The sequence below is a fragment of the Dreissena polymorpha genome, chromosome 5 (genome assembly GCF_020536995.1).
Source record: "Dreissena polymorpha isolate Duluth1 chromosome 5, UMN_Dpol_1.0, whole genome shotgun sequence".
NCBI classification, from domain to species: Eukaryota; Metazoa; Mollusca; class Bivalvia; order Myida; family Dreissenidae; genus Dreissena; species Dreissena polymorpha.
Window position 1 is genome coordinate 53,547,666 of NC_068359.1, and position 24,757 is coordinate 53,572,422.

Genomic DNA, 24,757 nt, shown 5'->3' on the forward strand with positions numbered 1-24,757 from the left:
AATCGGAATACATACACATGATGATAAAGTATTGACCCATTTGTACTATAGAAAAAAATATGTTAGTTTACGACTTAAACATTGCAGTAGATTGTACGTACATAAAAATATGTGTAACGGGTGGGAGAGTAGAGGAGTTACACGTTAATGTCAGTACATGAAAATGAATAAACAATGAAATGGAAATACATTAAATGAAGCCATTAATTTTAGGCGAAAAATATTAAATATTTTTTAATATGGTTTGATTGACAATTTAATACAATGCTCTTTGATATCAATACATTTATCATTGTACATTTATTATTAGAATTATGTTCTGGTTCATTCTTTGTTAGACTCACTGACTTTTCTTAAGCGCCATCTTAGATATACGTTGATTTTTTTTCCATCTCTGTAATCATAAATAGAGTTTGTGTGAATCCTGTTTAAAATTATGAGAGATTGTTAACCAACGGCATTTTCCTCCTTGATATTTTTTTTCAAAATCACACCACTGTAGACAATAAAGGGTAAATTACATGGTTGCTTGCAGTTTTCGTGGCCGGTTGATTGGCCTACGTTAAAAAAGGTCGAACTTAATGTCATGTGGCTGTAAGTAGTATTAAATACGTTCAAAGAGCGAACAACTGAAGCTTTGATTTATGTCAGATTTTGTTTACACAGTGATAACAGTAGAAACTTATTCTAAAATTCAAGTCAACTGTGTATGTTTATAAATTAATATTTTTGTTATGACCAACACTAAGTAATAGGCTGTTTAACTATTAGTACTCTTATGGCAGTTGTAACATAAGTGTGATCTATAATAAAATTAACTGAGAGTTTACAATGTCAATCATTTTGCATCATTTTGTTTTTGTTTTAAATATACGGAAACATGAAGGACACATTAAGAAACACTTTTCTAGTCGCGCTATGATACTGTGTTTGTTGTTAAATTTCTGAAAGGTTACATGGTATATATAGGTACATTTTAAGTTCAGAACATGTATTTTTGTATCTGGATACGTGCATTGTGAAAAATTATGGTACTAGTCCGACTGAACAAGTGGATTAAAAAGTTTACTTCGAGCCCAGTTAACACATGCAGAGACAATCAAGTGTATATTACTTGTTAAACATAAACCACCAATTTTATACGTATTAATTGTTCTTGGAATGACATTGTTATTGTTGCTTCATATTATGGTGATAAAAAATGAAAAACTCCGGATACATACCTCCGACCCTCCATTACATGATGCTTGTTAAAGAAAGGCTTTAAAAAAGGCTGACAATAACAATGCTTCTGTGCCATACATAAGTATTCACAAACCTCTTGAAAATGTCAAATTAATATTTAGAGTTCAGGGGTCAGATATGGACACTACATATCGTGCCTGGGCTGTAACTTCATCATTATTCGACCACTTTAAGACGCGTTTACCACCAAATTTTACCATGTAGAGATGGCTTGAAACTAATATCAATTAATAAGTACATTAAAATCACACACGTAATTATTATAAGAAAGTCTAATATAAGAAATATTATCTTATTAAGTACGATAGCATTACGGAATCGAATACATGTTCGTCGAACTAGCCTTTTAATTGTCCATATGAAGGTAGATTAATCATGGTAAGTCACTCTTGCCAGGGAAAGAATAACTCCACGTTATTATCCAGAAATTCAAGTATGCTGATATTGTGCACAATGAAACTAGTTATCGATCTTGGTTCTATTGTCAAACGCGACACATTTTTGTGTTGTATTCATATTGTATTAACCCATGTATGCCTAGTGGACTCTCCCATCCTTCTAAATTGGATCACTTTATTTCGAAAATAAGGGGTGTCTAGTATATTTATTTCTAAATTTAGAATATTTCTTACAGAAATTCCTTTAAGCAAACAGCGCAGGCCCCGATGAGACGGCGCATCATGCGGCGTCTCATCTGGACCTACTACTACTGCTACGCTGTTGCCAAGGCCTTTTTTCTAGACGCTATGCATAAATGGGTTAAAATTTGATACAACACGAAGTAAAAGTTGTGAATTTCTTTTATTTAAACTCCTTTTAAATGTACAGCTTGGTCGTTAAAAGACTTCACAGATTGATGTATTGACAACGTTACAAGTTTTGTACAAAATAACAATGAACTAGTACAAATATTAAATTACGAATGACCGTAGTAATTTCTAGCATACGTCAGCGCAACTTCACGTTGATCTGCAGAATATATCAAGTCGAGTTCGATTTAAATTACGACTGAATTTTACCGTTTCAAAAAACATGCTGCAACAGCCTGAACAATCGTCGGATATTCTAGCTTAATGCATTGTCATTCAGTTACGCGAATGAAACGCATACCGATGTCGAGGAAAGTGCATTTGCGTAGACTAGCGTGAATTAAAAGCAGGAACGTGTCGTCGGAAATCTCTGCTAAGATAATTTGCATGACTTAACGTTCATGAAAAGCATAACATTTGATAAGAAACCTTTGCTTAATGCATGTGCGGAAAGTTACGTCAATGAAAGCATGAACGTGTCGTCGGGAATCGCAGCGTTATGCTAGCGCATTATTTGATCAGTCTGGCAGTGTCGTGGGATAACCTGGCTGCATGCATTAGTTTAAGTCCCGCCTTTGATGACCCGGTGCTATATCCTTATAAGTTTACGGCATTCTTATACATTTATATATTCTCTTCCATCAATACATGTTCTGTACGAGGAAAATCCCCTCCTGGATAACTGAAAAATGGTTGAGTCCTGCATATATTTTTTATAATCTTAAAATGTATTTAATTGGATAGTAAGGATATTATTTCTCGCTTGAAATATATTTTTACTCAACAAAATACAATAGTAATTGTTTACACAAATATTAGCGCCAAATGTAGAAACAACAATAACTGTATCGTGACCTTACCATTCGTATGTTGGATTAAACCAGTGCGACTGTACTGCGTATAGCCTTGTATCAGAGTACTTGTCAACTGACCTACATGTCGATCGACTTATTTCGTCATTATGAAAACTACCCGACTGCGTCGGAAATCGTGACAGCGCTATTGGGTAATGTAGCTATTGATAGACCGCTCTTTGTCAGAATTCTACATACCACAACGATAATAGTCACGACTTGGGTTTAAATTACACCATGCGCAACAGGTCACGTGTATACTCGACTAAACTTGAGGCCGAGGGTATCCCGGCACATGACATGAACATTTTTAATCAGTTTCCAATCTGGACCGTTGTCATAACAGTGTCGAACAGTGGAGACTGGATCGAAATGTATGTACTGTTTCTAAATTTATACATTAACGTGTCTGTGTGCTTTAATATTTAAACATGTTATTACATTCTTGAAGAGAATTGACGACACGGTCGACGTAAGAATAATAAGCATAAGCATTTTTTATATTGATTATTTTTGCAGATAAGGCTTAACTTTGTATACTTATCATTTCAGTTATATGACCAATACTTATTAAAAACGTGGCTATGTTAAATCGGTCTGTGTAACTGTCAATATCAAAGAAAGTTTTATACATATAATTGATTATTAAACTTGCATGTGGCATCTGTATACAATATTAAGTGATTTTTTTAAACATTTTTTCAATAAATTTTGAACTGTTAAATGACTCGTTTCAATGCTTTAGTCCGATCAATATTACCCATTATTTCTATTGCAGTTATTGTAAGTTGAACTGTCGATGAACGTGGAATATATATTATAACATAATGTTACATACGCCATTATTAATTAAAACGTTACCATTTCCAATTAAAGGGACCTTTTCACAGATTTTGGCATGCATTGTAGTTTGTCATTAAATGCTTTATATTGATAAATTTAAACATTGGATCTAAAAAAAACTCCAGTAGAAAAACAGGAATAAAATTAAAGAAAGAAAAAAAAGTAAACTTCGAACCACTGACCCCTGGGGTAAAAGTCTTTCGCTTAGACCACTCAACCATCCGAGCTCATGCAAAGATTGATGTATTTTATACTTCATAAAAGCAGTCCTCGTAGTTTCACAAAATATAACGACAACAACAGAATTCTCAAAAATCATTCAATCGTTTCGCGTTGTAACGCTTTATAGTTTCCAGGTTTTTAAATCGTCAAAATATGCATATAATGGATATTTAAAAGCATGGTCAATGTTCATTATAAATGTTTTCTCACAAATATCATGACTACAACAAAATTTGCGAATCTGAATTATTATTTTTTAATTTTGTCAATTTACCAAAACGTAAAAAGTCCCCTTTAATGATAAACTACAACATCTACAGAGCTCCAGATAAGGGTCGTATTTTCGTAATTACGAATTATTTTCAAGTCCGTTACGTATTTATTTTAAAATCTTGTCGTACCATTAAGAATTTCAAAATCAAGTTACGAATATTATTTTTATATCGGATCGTATCGATTTTTATAGAGTTCTTTTCGTGTATTAAAGATCTTTGCGGTGCTTATATAGAATGGTTATCGGGTTTGTATAACAAAGCGCATTTTTTCCAATAAAAGCGGCGTATACAGTCTATCTGTCAAAATAAAATGGCGGCGCCCAGAGAACGTCCTAAAAAACTGCAAAGCGTCCGAAAACACGCTTTTAACATATTGTACGCAAAGTGAGCCAAACTTAAATGTTAAGAAAGACATTATAGAAAAGATCTTATACGATGTTGTTTGTTCAGTTGCCGACACAGTCGGAAAAGCTAAACAAAAACGCGACACGACGGGTCCTAACTTAAACACACAAAAAAAAACATTGAACGAGTGGAAGGGACAAGTCCCGTGGCTAATCGTTGAAAAGATTGAAGGGGAGACCCGTTTTTATTGTGAAATATGTAAAAATTCATCTAAGGCATACAATCTAAGATCAGTTTGGGCATATGAAGGTAGTTGAAAAATAACATTTATAATACTGAAAAGACACTGTTGAACTCGCATAAATAAAGTTGCTAGTTGCTTTATTTTGATTTATTTTGCATGAAAATAACCATTATTATTTATTTTTAGATCATTTGGAAAAAAATAAGAATTATTTTCCAAAACTTAGTAGTAACGTTAAGAATAAAATTTCAGAGTTAAGAATTCTTTTTGAAAATCTGGTAGTAATTTAAGAATTTCACAAAACCTTATCTGGAGCTCTGATCTACATACGCAAACATATCTACATATAACCACTTAAAGTGTTTGCCTATCAAGCCAGTCAGTTTCAGCATCTTTAATACGAGTACTCTTGTCTACGCAACATTTGAATAGACATTCGAAGTGACCAGTCGAGTTCTGAATTAATATAGAATTATTTCAGAGATTTTTTTCAATAAAAATCGTTATTGAATAGAAAATAAATGTAGCTTCTGTCCTGGTTTTTTTTGTTGTTGTTTTTTTTTGCGTTGAAAACTTAGTCGCATTGACGTTAAATATTTGAGTCGTGTTCTGAGAAAACTGGGCTTAATGCATGTGCGTAAATTGTCGTCCCAGATAAGCCTGTGTAGTCCACACAGGCTTATCAGGGACGACACTTTCCGCTTTGATGGTATTTTTCGTTTAAAGGAAGTTTCTTCTACACGAAAATCCAGTTCATGCCGAAAGTGTCGTCTCGGATTAGCCTGTGCTAATCTGGGACGACACTTTACGCACAAGCATTATGCCCAGTTTTCTCAGAAAGCGACTCAATGTGTCTAACCAATTAGCGAATACAAGAGAACGAAAAGAATGACTGAACATGTTATCAACTTTGCTTAGCGTGGATGCTTTTTCTTAAATCGAAATTCTGACCATTAATATTATAGACGGTCATCGGACTCAAACACAGTACATTTATGTTTTTATACTTAGGCAAAAATAGCAGTTTTGTCCATTGACATCGCAAGCAACAGAAGGGTAGGAAGGTCGGGCAAACTTATTCTATGGCGTAACTTTCGTAATGATTCACAATCACATTATCGAATGTTATTAATATGATGTAGATAATATGATCTAGGAATTAATGGTTATTTTAATAACTTAAGCAAAAATGACGTGAAACTCCAAAAATGCAAAAAATGGAACGACATAAAATTAACATTATTCGGGTCGGATTTTCTCAACGCCAAACCGTGCACTAGTCCATTTTATGAGTAGTTACCAAGAATTATATCGATTCATATCTATATAACGTCCACTGTGATATTTTGTTTTAAAACAATACCTCATAGAAAAACTTTTTATTTTTTGTGAACCAACCGAAACGCTCATAGATTCCTTCCACACTGACAGTCGATAATAATGCAAGCTTCAAGATCAGTAAAGCGCCGTAATAATCAAAATACTAATATTTTATTTTCCGTCACTTTCAGATGAACAGGGGTACTTTATTGGTCGCCATCCTGTTATCCACAGGATGTGTTTGCCTTGGACAAAAGTACGCACTCACCGACGAGGAGATCGACATCCTCCGTCAATCGGGCATCACGGTGATCATACACTCTAACCACACTCTCACGATCGAGCATCATGGTTACCCGAATCATACGTTCGAGGGCGGTTGGGGGGACAACCCGAACACACCCTCGGCTCAGAATTACTCTGTCCTGGTTCCGCGCAACGCAACGGTGGCGGCTGAGAAGGGGTGCGTGTACATGGGACCAATCGGACTGAGCGTAAGCGGTGCTTCTTTCTACAACCCATACACGGGCCAAGGAAACAATGCCGTGGAAGGAAGCTGTGCTGAGACGTTTGATAATTGCTCCGGGCATCCGTCACCAGACGGCGCCTATCATTACCACAAGATCCGTCGTGCATTTACAGGGGAGACAATCTCAGGAACAAACTGCTAGGCGTCGCCTATGACGGCTACCTAATTTACGGGCCCATGGATCACACAGGGAAAAACTGGACTTCCTTGGAACTTGATAAGTGTCATGGACACGTCGACGCTCATTTAGAACGATATGTCTATCGTGCTACACACGACTTTCCGTACATTCTCGGCTGCTACCATGGGAAGACGCTTATAAACAACATGCAAACTATGTTACCACCTCCCGGGGGTATGATGCCACCCGGTAATGGAACAGGGGGTATGATGCCACCCGGCAATGGAACGCACCCTCTACCCCCTCCAGGACGACGTAAGCGGCACGATTCCGCATCAATGAACGCCGTTCACAGCGGAGAATTCGTGCGTTTCGACAAGGAAAGAAACCAGGTACGCTACAGGCGACAGATGTTTCCCAGCAACAACCCATGTTTAAACGTAGCAAACCCAAACTGGCAGCAGAACACCTGCTATGCATGGTGTAATATCCCGAGCAGCGGCAACTTTGACAATTGCCCCTATGGACCAAAAGACATAAACGTTAACTCGACAAACTCGTCGAGCCCAGTCCCCATCGCTGACTTTAAAGATCCTGTCAACGCAGGCCACCTTCTAATTTGCAATGCCCTGTATACAATGGTTGCAATTACCATGTACTTTATCCAGTAAGGACATCAATCTAGATGAATGGTATTATATTACTCATGTTATTACTATATATTTTATTCACTTCCGTGTATGGTTGCTGGTTCGTACCAATCAAATATATTACATATATATACGTTACATTTCTTTACTGCCTATTGTCTTGCACCTTTTTTCATTTTGCCCAATGATGGTATTTATTGAGAGATTAATATGAACTATGCCTCACAGTTCTGCCATACTAAAAAAGACGACATAATGATAGTTATTTAATCAAGAATGGTCATATTCATGTAGGTTCATTTCTTAACATACCCTATTTTGATTTAATTGTTTCAGAATTGTTTCATTCGCTTATATTATGTAATCAGTATATTGTATAAATGTCATGGTTAAAATGTGCCATTTTTCTGCATAGGTCACTTTTAAATATTTGTATATTAATAACGAAAATACATATTTTATATTAAAGAGTTAAGTTTTGCATTGAATTTGTTGAAACTCAAGATCTGGATTTTTACAGCGATAAGTGCGCTCATTGTGTATAGAAACCTACGTAAGATCAGCGAGTATGTCATGCTAGAATAATAAAAAGCCAGCAGAATGGGAGCGGTGACATATAGCTTAAGTAAGCCCCGAATTTTCGAAAGTTCCTTTTCGAAGATAAGCTAAAGCTTTCACTTCACATTTTGAAATACAGTTTGCATTCCCGATGTTATAGTTCTGTTATTCAAATTCCAACTTTAAGTTACAATTTTATTAGTTAAATGTTAAAAATAACCAAATTGCCCATAAGGAAAGCACAGGTACTTGAAAAAAAAAATTGGTCCTTATATATATATATTTAAGGATCAAAATTGCCTGTGTAGGAAAGTCGGGGCCCAATGAGAAGCTATTTTTCCTGATAGTAAACAAGGGTGAAGGATCACGTGACTTTGTGGGAACCAGTACGGGGTGCTTTTTTCGAGTAACTTTTTAAAACAATTTTTCTTACCAATTTCAACTAGTGCATAAAAGACATATTTTTATGCTGCTTATGACAATGTAAAAAACATCAGTTTTACTTTATTAAATAAGTACGTGTTCTTGTTCAAAAATTATATGTGTACTGCATTCATTTATACGGTTATGCTTCGCGCAACATGAAATTTTTTCACCGATTTCAGCCGTATTCAATAATTTATTATTATACCCAAAGATTTCGATACAAACTGCAAGAGAAATGTTTTTTATGCAGTAAAGATTATTGCAAATGAATTTCATTAACTTGAGATATTTGCAAAACTAAAGTTCTTTTCGGTGTGATTACATTCTGTACAGCCCGTGTGTAAACCCCTAAAACCCCCGTTGATTTTGCACATTGAAACACTTGATCTATAAATCGTCGATTGACCCGGTGTTCGATATCCTAAACTGTTTATATTGAAGTTATTTATGAAAGACAAAAGGTGAAATAAACATTCGACTATTCAATGAAAATACTTAACATACGTATTTGCGTGTCGATGGAGAAAAGTTGCCACTCACTGTCATATCGATGCTTTTGTTAGATAAATCACGTTTAATAGTATGTTTACTATTGTGGAACACATATATTTCAACTTTTCAAGTTGTCTTTGAAATTGTGTGTTTGTTTCTAAACATTCAGCGAGGCACGTAATATGCATTGTCTTACATATTTCAGACCAATGAATTATTCAAACACTATAACATTTTCTTGTTAAAAACACGCGCTATTGTTGCAAAAACGTATGTCTCAGTTTTCAGGCAAATACAACGTATCGATTTGTATACCTTACCTTGAAGTGAAAATATCACGACATCGGCCTACATTCTGCGACGATATGCCACCGTCAGGTTATTCACCTGTAAACATGTCTTGTGGGTTCCCCAAGGTCAAAGAATAAAGCAGAATAAAGCATTGCGTACATTTTTGATTGCGCAAGGTTTAAGTGTCCTTTGTGATTATTTAAACCACGATCACGATTCCTGGATCGATTAACAAAGAGTGTTTTGCTGTAAACATTAGTTTAATTACATGCGCATTGAAAGAGTTCAGCTGATTTATGAACAAGAGGGCCTGAAAGGCCCAAAGTCGCTCACCTGAGATAACAAGATATTATTGGGACAAATCTTCTAACTATAGAGTGTTAACAAGATTTTACTATAACTATAAAAGGAAAATCTCCACGCCCCTTGGAAGCCATGTTTTTTAAGCAAAGATAATTATTTTCAAACTAATCCAAGATATCATTGAAACCAATCTTCTGACCAAATTTCATGAAGACTGGACAATAAATGTGGCCTCTAGAGTGTTAGCAAGGTTTTACTATAGCCATATACAGCCATATAAGGAAAAGTGCCCCGCCCCCTGGTGGCCATGTTTTTAAAGCAACCAAAACCATTTTCAAACTCATCCAAGATATCATTGGGACAAATCATCTGACCAAGTTTCATGATGATCGGAAAATAAATGTGACCTCTAGAGTGTTAACAAGGTTTAAATATAGCCATCAAAGGAAAAATACCCCTCCCCCGTAGTGGCCTTGTTTTTCAACCAACCGGCATCATTTTTACACTCTTTCAAGATATTATTGGGACGAATCTTCTGACCGAGTTTCACGAAGATCGGACTATAAATGTCGCCTCTAGAGTGTTTTACAAGATTTTATTATAGCCATATAGAGCCATATAAGGAAAAATGCCCCGCCCCTTGGCAGCCATGTTTTTCAATCAAACGTAACCATTTTGGAACTCATTCAATATATCAATCAGAAAAATCTTCTGACCAAATTTCATGAAGATTGGACAATAAATGTGGCCTCTAGAGTGTTAACAAGGTTTAACTATAGCCATATAAGGAAAAATGCCCCGCCACTTGGCGGCCATGTTTTTCATCCAACCGGCATCATTTTCAAACTCGTCCGAGATATTATTGGGATAAATCTTCTGACCAAGTTTCATGAAGATTGGACAATAAATGTGGCCTCTAGAGTGTTAACAAGATTTTACTATAGCCATATAAGAAAAATCTCCACGCCCCTTGGAAGCCATGTTTTTCAAGTAAACATAATTATTTTCAAACTAATCCAAGATATCATTGAGACCAATCTTCTGACCAAATTTCATGAAGACTGGACAATAAATGTGGCCTCTAGAGTGTTAACAAGGTTTTACTAAAGCAATATAAGGAAATATGCCCCGCCCCCTGGCGGCCATGTTTTTTAACCAACCGGCATCATTTTCAGAGTCGTCCAAGATATTATTGGGATAAATCTTCTGACCAAGTTTCATGAAGATTGGAACATAAATGTGGCCTCTAGAGTGTTAAGAAGATTTTATCATAGCCATATATAGCCATATAAGAAAAAAATGCCCCCCCCCCCTTGGCAGCCATGTTTTTCAAGCAAAGGTTACCATTTTTAAATTCATTCAAGATATCATTGGGACAAATCTTCTGAGCAAGTTTCATGAAGATCGGAAAATAAATGTGGCCTCTAGAGTGTTAACAAGGTTTTATTATAGTCATATAAGGAAAAATGCCCCGACCCCTGGCGGCCATGTTTTTCAACCAACCAGCATCATTTTCGAACGCATCCAAGATATTATTGGGATGAATCTTCTGACCAAGTTTCATGATGATCAGAAAATAAATGTGGCCTCTAGAGTGTTATTAAGAGTTTACTATAGCCATATATAGCCATTTAAGGAAAAATGCCCCGCCCCTTGGCAGCCATGTTTTTTAAGCAAACGTAACCATTTTCCAACTCATCCAAGACATCATTGAGACCAATCTTCTGACCAAATGTCATGAAGATTGGACAATAAATGTGCCCTCTAGAGAGTTAACAAGGCAAATGTTGACGCCGCACAACGCACAACGCACGACGGACGACGGACAAAAGGCGATCACAAAAGCTCACCATGAGCACATTGTGCTCAGGTGAGCTAATGGTACGATCGAACGGGAATATGTCGACAGTCTTGAATAGGTACGGAAGCGCGGCAATCGGTAATAAACGAAATGTTCTATCAAATGCTAATTGGTGCTTGGATATTTATTTGACTGGAATAAGTTATAAATAAGCAGTTTGCGTTTGTCAAATATACAAACACATTGTATACGTTTGAATTAAGCGGCGGAAATTTAGGCAAATATTTATTTGCTTTCGGCAAACGGAAACGAAGCCATGAGAAAAAGGGAAGAATCGCAAAGAAACGATACAAAATTTATGGCACACTGGACTTCCGTATTTTATTGAATAATGGATGTTTGTATCGACGACGTCAGCACGGCCTGTTTAATATATAATCAATCGGGTCGGCTTGAATTCTGCAGTAAATATTTGAGCCAGGCCGCGTTTAGTTCAGAATAATTTTAAAATCAAACAAAATAAGATAATTATTTCTGGAATATTTTTTATATTATTCAAATGAAAGTAAGTAATGTAGACTTATGCATTTTTAGTTTGTTAATTTCAAACAATAAATGAATGTGGGTTATTAAAACTAATATCGTCTTGGGTTTTTATCGTTTAGCGTGCTTACTGATGTAAAAGAAGCGCGATCTGTTTCGGACGCCGTTCTTTGCAAAACGCAACTAATGGTGGTCTTTTGATGAGATTATACGATACAATGATATACGAGTCCGCTGTTTATGCTACATGACTCGATTATTTAGTTTAATGTAATTTAAATGGACCGAAGCCGATATAAAATATCATTTTTTTAAGCTTGCATGAAAGTGTTCTTATTTTCTTAACAAACGGTTAAGGTCCGTTAAATGCGATATACGCAAGTATATGGATCGGTTTTTGTTTTCTAATTGGACCGCTCGTAGGGAACACAGGTTGCTGGAACGGTGTTGGAATATTGTGATTTGCTATGTTTAATTAAAGTTTAAGGTAGTCTGAGGTTTGAGGTTTACAAATCGAAACTTACTTACGAGGCTACAAGGCTACAACAGCTGTTATTAGGAATGCTTTTACCATTTAATGTACATATGCATATGTGATTTCAGATAAATTCTTGGTACCCATGGCAGGTTTTCGGAATCATGGTATTGGCCCTTGTAGACCATACAGTCGCACAGACAAATGCACTGACCGATGCTGAAATTAGCATAATGCGAGCGTACGGGATAAGCGTCACTATAAACAACAACAGTACCATCACGATCGCGCACGACGGCTTACCGGATCATTCATTTGAAGGAGGTTGGGGTAATAACCCAAACCAACCTTCTGAACAGAATTATTCTTTTCTTATCCCGCGTCTTGCAACGGTCGCAACGGAACCTAATTGCGTCGGTCAGCTTGGCGTTATCGGCTTATCTCTGACCGGTGCAGCATTCTACAACCCGTACACCGGACAAGGAAATAACGCCGTGGAGGGGGATTGTCAGGAAACGTTTGATGCTTGTTCCGGTCACCCGTCACCAGATGGCTCGTATCATTATCACAAGCTTCCTGCCTGCATCTACAATGGCACCGGTACTGAACTGCGAAACAAGCTTCTTGGAGTATCCTTTGATGGCTACCCTATCTATGGGCCGATGGACAGTACCGGGAAGAACTGGACTTCGCTGGAACTGGACGAATGCCACGGACACACCGACAGCGTTCTCGGACGCTACATCTACAGAGCCACGACTGATTTTCCATATTTGTTCGGGTGTTATCACGGCATTCCTCTTACGACGTCCATGAGTACAGGAACTGGGATGGGATCTGGAACGGGGACAGGAACCGGAAATGGAATGCCGCAGCCTCCGCCCGGCGGAAGGAAACGCCGCGAAATCGCGACTTTTAAGTACGAGTTTGTTAGGCATGACGCGGAGACCAACCGCATCCGGTACAAGCGTCAGGTGGTGTCTACAAACGCGTGCCTTCAGATAGAGAACGCCGACTGGGAGCAAAAGACCTGCTACGCTTGGTGCAACAACCCTAGCGAGAAGTATGATGACTGTCCGTACGGTCCTTATGACACTTCTGACGGGGCTGCAAGTCTCTCGGCGACTTTGGCAACTGTTTGGACGCTCGTCTTTAGCGCGGCATATTTTAGATTTGTTTAACTCAGTTATATTTTTGATGACTTTTTGGAAGTTTGACCTCATTGTGGTAGTTTTGATGATATTTTTTTATAAATCAATGTGTATGACATTAAAGGGATCTTTTCACGCTTTGGTAAATTGACAAAATTGAAAAAAGTTGTTTCAGATTCGCAAATTTTCGTTTTAGTTATGATATTTGTGAGGAAACAGTAATACTGAACATTTACCATGGTCTAATATAGCCATTATATGCATCTTTTGACGATTTTAAAACCTAAAAATTATAAAGCGTTGCAACGCGAAACGATTGAATAATTTGGAGAGTTCTGTTTTTGTCGTTAAATTTTGTGAAACTACGAAGATTGCTTATATAAGGTATAAAATACGTCAGCTATGTGTACACGGCGGAATAGCTCAGTAGGCTAAAGCGTTTTTACTTCAGGACTCTGGCAGGACTCCCGGGGTCACTGGTTCGAAACCTGGTCCGGGCTATGTTCTTTTCCTTTTTTAACTTTTATTCTTGATTTTTTACTGGAGCTTTTACGATCCAATGTTTACATTTATCGGTATAAAGCATTTAATGAATAAGTTAAAAAATGCCAAAATCTGTGAAAAGGCCCCTTTAACAGATTGCCTTTAAACTGACTGGTTGTGTATTTGAAATTACCACACTGAGATTGTTCCATGCGTAGGTGAAATGCATCGCCAGTTTGGATATCGAAACGCAATATGTCCGTTACTTGATAACACTGTTATAAGTGGATTGGTGTTGCGGCAGCAAGAGAAAAAGTACCTTTTAATGCTGTTTTGTGTGTGTGCTTGGTTTACTAATTTCATTTTCATTGAACGATTTAATAAATTTTACATATTTGCCTTTCTGTTTATAATATTCTACGTTGTCAGTTTTGTATTGCGATGTTTTCAATGCATTTTTAAATTATTTTATATCTGTTTTATTGTTTGAAGCCATCCTCTATATTTATCAGTTTTCAAATAGTTTATAATGTATTTAATTGCACTTACTGTTTAATAAATAAAATAAAACTATAATGAGTTTATATTATGTGAAATGATGCGGTAAAATAGCGTATCCAATCTGTCACTTCATGGTGCACCAATGTGAGTGCCCATTTACACACATCAGACGAAAAGAGCAATCATTACTTTCAGTTAACCCATGTATGCTTAGTGGACTCTCCCATCCTTCTAAATTGGATCGATTTATTTCCAAAATTAGGGATGTCTGGTATATTTATTTCTATATTTAGAATATTTCTTACAGAAATTCCATTATGCGGCGTCTCATCTGGGTCTACGCTGTTTGCCAATGCCTTTTTTTCTAGACGCTAGGCATAAATGGGTTAAGAGACATTCACACTTATGGAGATTATTACAACTATTATAACAACAACAACAACAACAACAACAAAACTAATGATCATATTGATAATGATAATGAATGATACTATACATGACGAGGATCACAATGATAACGGTAATGATCGTGATCATCGTATAATGTAGAGTAAGAGAGTGATCTAAAGTCTTGTATGTGTTATCAATTTATCATGCGTGTTGATGTTGTATTCCACAGTCTCGTTTTATTGAAGGTTGACTTATTGGGAACCTCTTGAGCGTTAAACTCGGTTGCTTCAGTATTCAAATATGAAGCAATGCGCTGTGCGCACCCGACCCGAAACAGTGGTATAAATACACCGATCTATTGTTATAAAATCACGACTATGATATATATGGAATTGAAAAAAGTAGGTTAACTGCTTAAACTCGGAGATACTATCTTTGACTGTAAACACGTACCGAATTCTAACATTAAGCGACTAGTGATATGAGACTGTTTTGATCACGATTTTCTATTCAATATGTATTTGATGTACCTGTCATGTCTTTCTTCTAGCGATAAACAAATGGGAGATTAACAAAAGAAAAGTAATATTTCCATATTTCCATATGCACGAAACGGTAAAAATAATCATATCAGTCTATCACACAGTTTAAGAAATATTATTGCCATGAAGTTATATGCTCTTTTTAACGAGTCGCGCAGGAGCATTTACGTGTTCGTCATGCAGTGGCCTTTGACTCAAGAGACAATGTAGTCTGCGTCAATGCGTCTCGCTGGATTCAGGCGACAACTGAGTCTGCGGTAAGGTGTGGCGTTTCAGTGCTCCTTAGTTCAGCGCGACTCCTTGACGCAGTCTTTATTGTCTCCTGAGTCACGCCGGGTATGCGAATACTTCGTTTACGGATGGCACTTCACTTACAGAGAACAACAAACGCCACGCGCGAGAGGTGAGTTCTTCAGCTTTTTTGTATTTATGTTCTGTTTATTTGGTTTTTAGACACAGAACATTGTTTGGTTGATTAATGGTATAGCACTTCGTATTGCGAAGAAAGAAATTCGCGCAAAAACGGTGAATTATTTAAAAAAAACGATAAAATTTCATCGATAATCAGCATGAATTGAATGATCAGTACATATTTAAACAAAATAAACATACTTGGAAATAAATCAAGAACGTGCTTACTATATATCCAGTAATGATACAACATGTTACATTTTAGTTTACTAATGTATTTGAAAAAATTCAAATGTTTTAAGAGTCGCATGCACATTTTTCATCTGCACTTCGTTTACCGATCATCTAAAAAACAATGGCACTTCGTTTCCTGACATCTAGACACTTTTTTTCCAGATATAACACACTCGTATTTTTTGAATCAAAAATGCAGAATTCGCTGTGGAATACTGTTAAAGTAAGCAGGCAATAAATAAAAATGTATGTACTTAGTACGCAAATAAAAAACGAATAACCGAAGCATGTTCTTATCCCTTTGAAATATGATTATGATTTGGTATAAATGTGAAAGATAAATGTTAAACAAATTGGATATGTCTAATGAGTAAAATCTATATGACCATATATTTTAAATTACGTTCTAAGCGGTTGATCTGAAGCATTTATCTTTATGTCCAAATGAAGGTACTAAGGCTATTTTCTTTTATATTAGATAGCATGTCATGAATAATCACTCTGCTTAAACTGCCTCTCAGAGATTAATATCAGCAGCGATGCAGGTTCGAAATTCTATTGGAACTTTTTGGCTCAATGCCAATAAACGAAAATAGCAATAACAGAACGGGCGGGGTTGATTTAATCACACGATAGTGGTGTAAAAATTATGCATATCCGTCTTTTTTTTAATATAAACACAACACATGCTGCATATGAAGTTCTATCCAATATAGCACCCTAAACTTCGTTTGTGTGGGTATACTAAGTACTGACTCCATAATATGACATTTAAACATTTTATGTACGCATTCCTTTTTTTCCAGAATCAGTTGATTTTACGATTTAATTTTAACCGTGATTCTTAAAACTCAACCAATACAGTGATTTAGGGTCAGGTGAATCGCACTTCGAGCAAACGTTAGCGTTGCGTAAAGGGAAGTGCTCCCTATAAGCAGGGCTCAAAATACAGGGAGTTTTACCATTCTCTTTTTAATTTTGTTGCTACGCATACGTATCGTCTTGATGATGCGATTCAAATAAGCACAACCGACATAGGATTTTATGAAGAACAAATGTGTATTTGCGTCATAAAGACCCCTACACTACCGTTATCTAGAGCCCTGCTAAAAGTAAAATTAAACACGATTGTGTTGATTCGCATTATCCGTACACATTTATTTAATAATAAATATTATCTTATTTGAAAATTGCAATTATAATAAACATAGTATAAATTAATAGCCATGTGATTTTTGAAAAATATATTTTAAAAATGTTTCGTATGAATAGCCATAATATAAATAAATGCATTTGAGGTAGAAGATAAAACTCAGTTATTAGAGTGCCCGCTTTGTTGAAAGTCTCCGTAATCTGAAGTGCCCTTTATCGGTAAACAAAGTGGCTGCAACTTTATGTATGCCACCTATTACAAAATGTACTATCTTTGTTTATATTTCATTGAATGCTATCAAAATTTCAGTATTTGAAGCACAGTGATTACTCTACATGCTGGAATAGCAAAAAATTTCTTGCAATAATTCTAAGTAGTTTTATTTTGTTAAAATGTTTACTGTTCATCCAGTTTATGCTGTTTTCCGATCAAATTTTCTCTTTTTTGGGCAAAACTGTTCCATTCTTCCGTGAAATTGTGTATTCCCAATACAAAAGGATACACCATTTATCAACTCGACCATGTGTCTTGTCTTAAAAACTAATCTTTAGGATATAACTTTAAATAAAACAGAGGAACTTACCTCTAGCGCGTGGCGTTTGTTGTTCTCTGTTAGTGAAGTGCCATCCGTAAACGAAGTATTCGCATACCCGGCGTGACTCAGGAGACAATAAAGACTGCGTCAAGGAGTCGCGCTGAACTAAGGAGCACTGAAGTCTACGTCATAGCGTCGCGTTTAACTAAGATGACAACGGAGTTCGCGGTAAGTACCGGTAGTCGCGTTGGCTTGAGGAGACAATAAGCGCAGTAGTTAGTACAGGCGTTTTTCACTCAGTCGACACGAGTTCATTCCCATTCCCGGAAGCATGGGAGTTTGATGGTGGTCGCCATACAGATAAATCAAATTTAAGTTCACAATATATGAAACCAGTGCATTTCGTTAAAATTAACATGTTTTTCGAACAATTGATTTAGGCTAAATTTACCGTTTCTGTGGTGTTTTATCGTTATCTTCAAATTGTCTATCGTGCATAGTTCCGCCAAACGATGCAATATAGAATAGTAGTGTTTTGTCATTTGCTTTATTTTAGGCCTACCCCAACTCCAATCCTTTAAACACGCCTGTGCATGCACATATACCGGAAATATAATCAAACCATCCCGGGTAAGAAGCAGTCGTAATAGCACTGTATTTCAATGAAAAACTCAATGGAACAGCGACTAACGCGAAGTCAATTTATAAGCATCTCAATTAACCCATTTATGCCTAGTGGACTCTCCCATCCTTCCAAATTGGATCAATTTATTTTCAATATTATGGATGTCTAGTATATTTCTATATTTATAATATTTCTTACAGAAATTCCTGTAAGCAAACAGCGTAGACCCTGATGAGACGCCGCATCATGCGGCGTCTCATCTGGGTCTAAGCTGTTTGCCAAGGCCTTTTTTATAGACGCTAGGCATAAATGGGTTAATCATAGATTAATTTATTTCGATTGTTGTTGCTTACCAGCCAGATAAATTCTATGAAGAGTACTGATTTGCAGAAAATAAAAGTTAATTATCAAAACTACTAGGTGTAGTACATTGACTTTAAAACCGGAAGTGCTAAACGTTCGCTTTTTTAATGGTTTGACACTTTTTGTAGATACTTGTATTGCAATTTTGTGTAAGTATGTTTCCAGTCTGCCGTCAGGATTCGGAACACTTTTGGTAACATCAACAAACTATAACAAATCTTCCATCCGGTGAGTGCGTTTTTTGTATATGTGTTCAAAGTCAAGTCAAAGTCAAAAACCTTTTATATCAACTCAATTCAAGTTTGACATGAATACATGAGCAAAAAAGTACATAAATGTTTAGACGAGGCGTGCAATATTATATAGAAATGATAGATTACATTACATATGGTTTGGTTCTTATTACACATTCTTTCTTGAATATATATATACATTATAGATAACATATTTCAACTAGCGTCAACACATATAGAAAGTAGAACGGATAATCATTTTCAATATGAGATTATTTGGGGTAGTTTTGCACTTAGCGAGTTCATAAAAAAAATAGCGCCTATCTTTGTTTGTAAATTATTTGTTTTGACGACAACTCTTTTATTGAGTACTCTATTGTTTCTCAGAGTCACGCCTTTGATTTAAACGTTGGACAAGTACCGTGCCATTATTTAAATAATAAATAAGCGGTTTCAACTAAGCGCGCGCTTTTAGGTAATAAACGTCATGTCTCGATATAACCGACATACCCGTCATTGTCGATAAAATTAGGAACATTTAATTCAATGGCAGTCAACATTTTAAATTAAGCTGCAAATTGGGTAAGCGCATTACTCCGCATAGTTTGGACGCGATAAAATCGGTAAAAGGGTATCGCGCACAAAAACTGGATTTAACCAGAAAAAGAGTTTTTCAGCAACCAAACGTTTCCAAATCTGCTACATAAAATGTCATCGGTACTTTTATAGTGATATTTATTTTTCAAATCAAATTTATATACTAGTATACATAATATTATATATTTGCGTATTCAATTTACGTGACACGGTGAACATTTTCTCGGTAAATATATAATGGAAATAATCACTATAGACTATATAGGATCTTGCATGAGTGGTTGTTTTGTATTAAATTTATTAAACAAGTCATCTAAATAAAGATAAAACGAGGCTTGCCGAGTTTTTATCTTTATTTAGATGACGAGTTTAATAAATTCAATACAAAATGACCTCGAATCTAAGATTCTTTTTATAACATGACCAACAAATTTTCTTTTTATTTTATGCTCTTTTCACCGTTTATTCACATTGCAAAATAGTTTAACTGAAGAAATTCGTTGGAATAATGACGTCATTTCGTCAAAAAATGACGTCATTTCACAATTATATAACTAGTGTAATTACACCCGTGTAATAAACAAAATTGAGCATTATGTTATTTCACTCCTCATGTTATAAATAAAGGTATAGCATGCTGACATCATACTTCAATAAACTTTATTAATTGTACGGTTATGTTTACATATGAATTAATTTGATACTTTGTGTTTGGTGTTAACGCAGTGACATATCTACTGGCATTTGACGAAATTGGCATCGCGGAAGCGCATGAAATCGCAGTAGCAATAAACTTAAACGATGCCATCCCTTGGTATGACCACACATTATTTATGACGTATATCCTTGCGTTATTTCAGCTCAGTTGCAACTCTCAAGTACGAGTTTTGCCGTCAAGAACCAGAGACCAACTGTACCCGTTACAGACGTTATATTTAGCCCGTAAATAGCGTGCCTCCAGGCGTAAAAACGTAGGCTAGCAGAAGACCTGGTACTCCTGGTGTAGCAACCAAGGCGAGAACTATGAAAAATGCCCGTACGGACCCAATGACACATACAACGTTGCGTCTGCCGTCGCATCAGCGCTCATTATATACTTATACAGTGTCTTTGTGTGCCATATTTACTCTGACTTGTGTGATTTGAATTGTTACTTTTATTTATTTTAAACTTTAGTTTTATTCGATTGCATTGAAAGCCCTTTCACCCGTATGTGATGTGTCAGTTTTCTGTCTAACCGGTGTAATAAAAGTACTTGGTAGCTTTGAGATGTTCGTTCTTAACCCATATATGCCTAGCGTCTAGAAAAAAGGCCTTGGCAAACAGCGCTGACCCAGATGAGGCGCCGCATCATGCGGCGTCTCATCTGGGTCTTCGGTGTTTGCTTAAAGGAATTTCTGTAATAAATATTCTATAGATAGAAATAAATATACTAGACATCCCTAATTTTGGAAATAAATTGATCCAATTTCGAAGGATGGGAAAGTCCACTAGGCATGAATGGGTTTAGAACGCTCCCTGATTGGGAATCGAATTAGTGACCTCTTTTATCACATTAATCTCAATTGAAACGAGGTCTGTGTCCTTCACATTACTTTGCTAACGAACGAATGTCGAGAACGGTCCTTATGACGATGTTGTGTTTCTAATAGTTTCAGAGAATGCTACATTTCTATACAACAAATCTATCACACTGAAACTTTCGTTTTTTAATACTTACATCGTTTATATAGAAAGAGTAATATTTTAAAGTATATGACATATAATTCGAACTTGTGTCAGTAAATTGATGCTGCTGTTTTTTTTATGATTCAAGGGAGACAAGTATGTGTACTGTATTTTTTTACATGATGTATTCCAAAATTACTCCTCTTTATATAAGGTGCAATAGTATTGTTAAAGCAAAACTGCGCGAGGGACATTGCTATTCGTCCGCCGGTTAACGTGGCCATATCGAGGCTAAGTGTTTACCAAATCTCCTCAAACATCATGTTACTTCTGGTCAGCGTCTATTTTAATTGAGCTGATGAAATGGTCTAGTTGTACAACGATGGAGCTATCTTGCAATATATCCCGTTACACAACCAAAAAGAGCTGCGTTTGTGAAACACAATGCCCCCGCTTTGAAACCATATATTTGACCTTCGACGTTGAACGATGACCTTGACTTTCCACCACTCACAATGTGCAGCCCCATGAGATACACATGCATGTCAAATATCAAGTTGTTATCTTCAATATTGCAAAAGTTATGACCAAGGTTAAAGTTTTGGGACAGACACCCACATACAATGACAGACAAACAGGCCAAAAACAATACACCCCCGATCATTCGATCCGGGGGCATAACAAGTCTTATATCAGCAATGGAAAACATTATTGTTACACAATATAGAGGATACTAAATATTAAGGTTGAAGCCATTTTTGTATTCTTATTATTGTCTGTATGTCTGTTAGTCTGTCACTCTTTTCTGTAATCTGCGATAACTTAAAAAGTTCTTAATATTTTTTCATAAAACTTAAAACATGGAAAGATGGCAAAATGGACATTATGCACGTCGTCTCATTTTGTTCCTACGTCAAAAATTTTGGTTGCTATGGCAAAAAAAGACTAGAAATACTGCTGATAATGGTTGTTTTCTGGATCCTGCGATAACTTTAAAAGTTCTTCATATTTTTTCATGAAACTTGAAAATATGGATAGATGGCAATATGGACATTATGCACGTCATTTCATTTTGTTCCTACGTAAAAAAAATCTGGTTGCTATGGCAACAAATAAACAAGAGGCCCATGAGGGCCTGAATCGCTCTATTGCTTTAAACACTGTCACTGTGACCTTGACCTTTGACCTAGCGACCTGAAAATCAATAGGGGTCATCAGCCAGTCATAATCAATGTACCTATGATGTTTCATGATCATAGGCCTAAGCATTCTTGAGTTAACATCTGGAAACCATTTTACTATTTCGAGTCACTGTGACCTTGACCTTTGACCCAGTGACCAGAAAATCAATAGGGTTCGAGTCCTCATTAATATAAAGACTGTGAACGGATAAACAAGAAAAAAGTAACCATTTTACTATTTCGAGTCACTGTGACCTTGACCTTTGACCTGAAAATCAATAGGGGTCATCAGCCTGTCATGATCAATGTACCTATGAAGTTTCATGATCCTAGGCCTATGCATTCTTGAGTTAACATCTGGAAACAATTTTACTATTTCGAGTAACTGTGACCTTTAACCCAGTGACCTGAAAATCAATAGGATTCGAGTCCTCATTAATATAAAGACACTGAGTAAGTTTGAAAAGAATCGGATGAAAACTGTGGACTTTATCGGATAAACAAATTTTAACTGTTTCGAGTCACTTTGACCTTGACCTTTGACCCAGTGACCTGAAAATCAATAGGGTTCGAGTCCTCATTAATATAAAGACACTGAGTAAGTTTGAAAAGCATCGGATGTAAACTGTGGACTTTATTGGATAAACAAGTTTTTACTATTTCAAGTCACTGTGACCTTTGACCCAGTGACCTGAAAATCAATAGGGTTCGAGTCCTCATTAATATAAAGACACCGAGTAAGTTTGAAAAGAATCAGATGAAAACTGTGGACTTTAGCGGATAAACAAGACAACGTCTAACACACACACACACACACAAGACACCATGCCATCCCATAAGCTCTTCTGCCTTTGGCAGTAGAGCTAAAAACAATTCTGACAATGGTGGAGCTGGTAGGGGACATGTATTGCTTGGCAATGGTCTTGTTTTCATATGGTACACCAAAAATTTATTGCAATATGGAAAGACATAAGAAACATCAACGACTAGAGCTTTGTCACAGACTTGATGTATACCCCACATGCTGCATTGACACAGAATATTTTGCATGCTGTCTTCAAAAACCAAGAAAAGCTAATTTATGGCGAGTTTTTATGGAGAACTATTATGCCATTATCATTTATGGCCATTTTGACCTTTGAACTATTGAATTCTTTCACATGACACGCCTTCCAATGACTGTGAACAAAATTAATGTATTAAGTAATTTAAAATCTCACAATGAATGACATAGTTATGGCCCCGACAAGCTCATTTAAGGCCATATTTGACTTTTGAACTACAAGTGTGCCCTTGGAGATATCGACGTAATTCTTTTGCATGACACACCGTCCAATGATTGTGAACAAATGTACCGAGTAATTTTAAAATCTCACAATGAATGACATAGTTATGGCCCAGACAAGATCATTTAAGGTCATTTTTGACCTATGAACTCAAAGTGTGACCTTGACCTTGAAGATATCGACGTAATTCTTTCGCATGACACACCGTTCAATGATTGTGAACAAATGTAGTGAGTAATTATAAAATCTCACAAGGAATGTCATAGTTATGGCCAGGACAAGATCATATATGGCCATTTTTGACCTATAAACTCAAATAATGGTGAACAAATATGTTTTTTAAAATCTCACAATGAACGACATAGTTATGGGCCGGACAAGCTCATTTCTTGCCATTTTTGACCTTTGAACTCAAAGTGTGACCTTGACCTCGGAGATATCGACGTAATTCTTTCGCATGACACACCGTCCAATGATTGTGAACAAATGTGCCAAATGATTTGAAAGTCTCACTAAAAATTACAAAGATATGGCCCGAACAAGCATTTGACCTTTGCACTCCACATGTGACCTTGTCCTTGGAGATATCGACGTACATTGTACTTCTTTAGCATGACACACCATCCCATGATGGTGAACAAATGTACCAAGTAATTTTAAAATCCAACGATAAATGACATAGTTATGGTTTGGACAAACTTTCGGATTATAACCCACTAAGTGACCCTGTGACCTAGTTTTTTACCCGGCATGACCCATATTTAAACTTTACCTAGACATTACCTAGATACAACTTGTGACCAAGTTTGGTGAAGATCGGATTAAATTTTGGAACAGACCGACCGACAAAGTGACTCTTAAATAGCCCCCATTACCAATGGTAATGAGGGTATAATTATTCCTGTGAACTTTGGTGAAACCTGTTGAGCAGATTAGGTGATATAAATGTTGACTGGAAACCGACAATATTACAAAACCTTTTCATGAGAATGCTGTTCTCAAGTGAGCAATAGGTGCCCAAACTAATGCATGTTCAATACAAAAATAAACATAAAATT

General features: G+C 36.3%; 1 protein-coding gene and 1 pseudogene across 1 annotated transcript; both read left to right on the plus strand.

Moving 5' to 3' along the window:
- Positions 1 to 3,026: 3,026 nt before the first annotated feature.
- On the plus strand, positions 3,027 to 7,937 carry LOC127830928 (uncharacterized; annotated as a pseudogene).
- A 3,488-nt stretch (positions 7,938 to 11,425) lies between these two features.
- On the plus strand, positions 11,426 to 13,614 carry LOC127830929 (uncharacterized). Its single transcript, XM_052355862.1, has 2 exons — positions 11,426 to 11,893; positions 12,475 to 13,614. Exons 1-2 carry the CDS (start codon positions 11,888 to 11,890, stop codon positions 13,525 to 13,527), a joined length of 1,059 nt encoding a protein of 352 aa, XP_052211822.1. The 5' UTR covers positions 11,426 to 11,887; the 3' UTR covers positions 13,528 to 13,614.
- Positions 13,615 to 24,757: the final 11,143 nt, after the last annotated feature.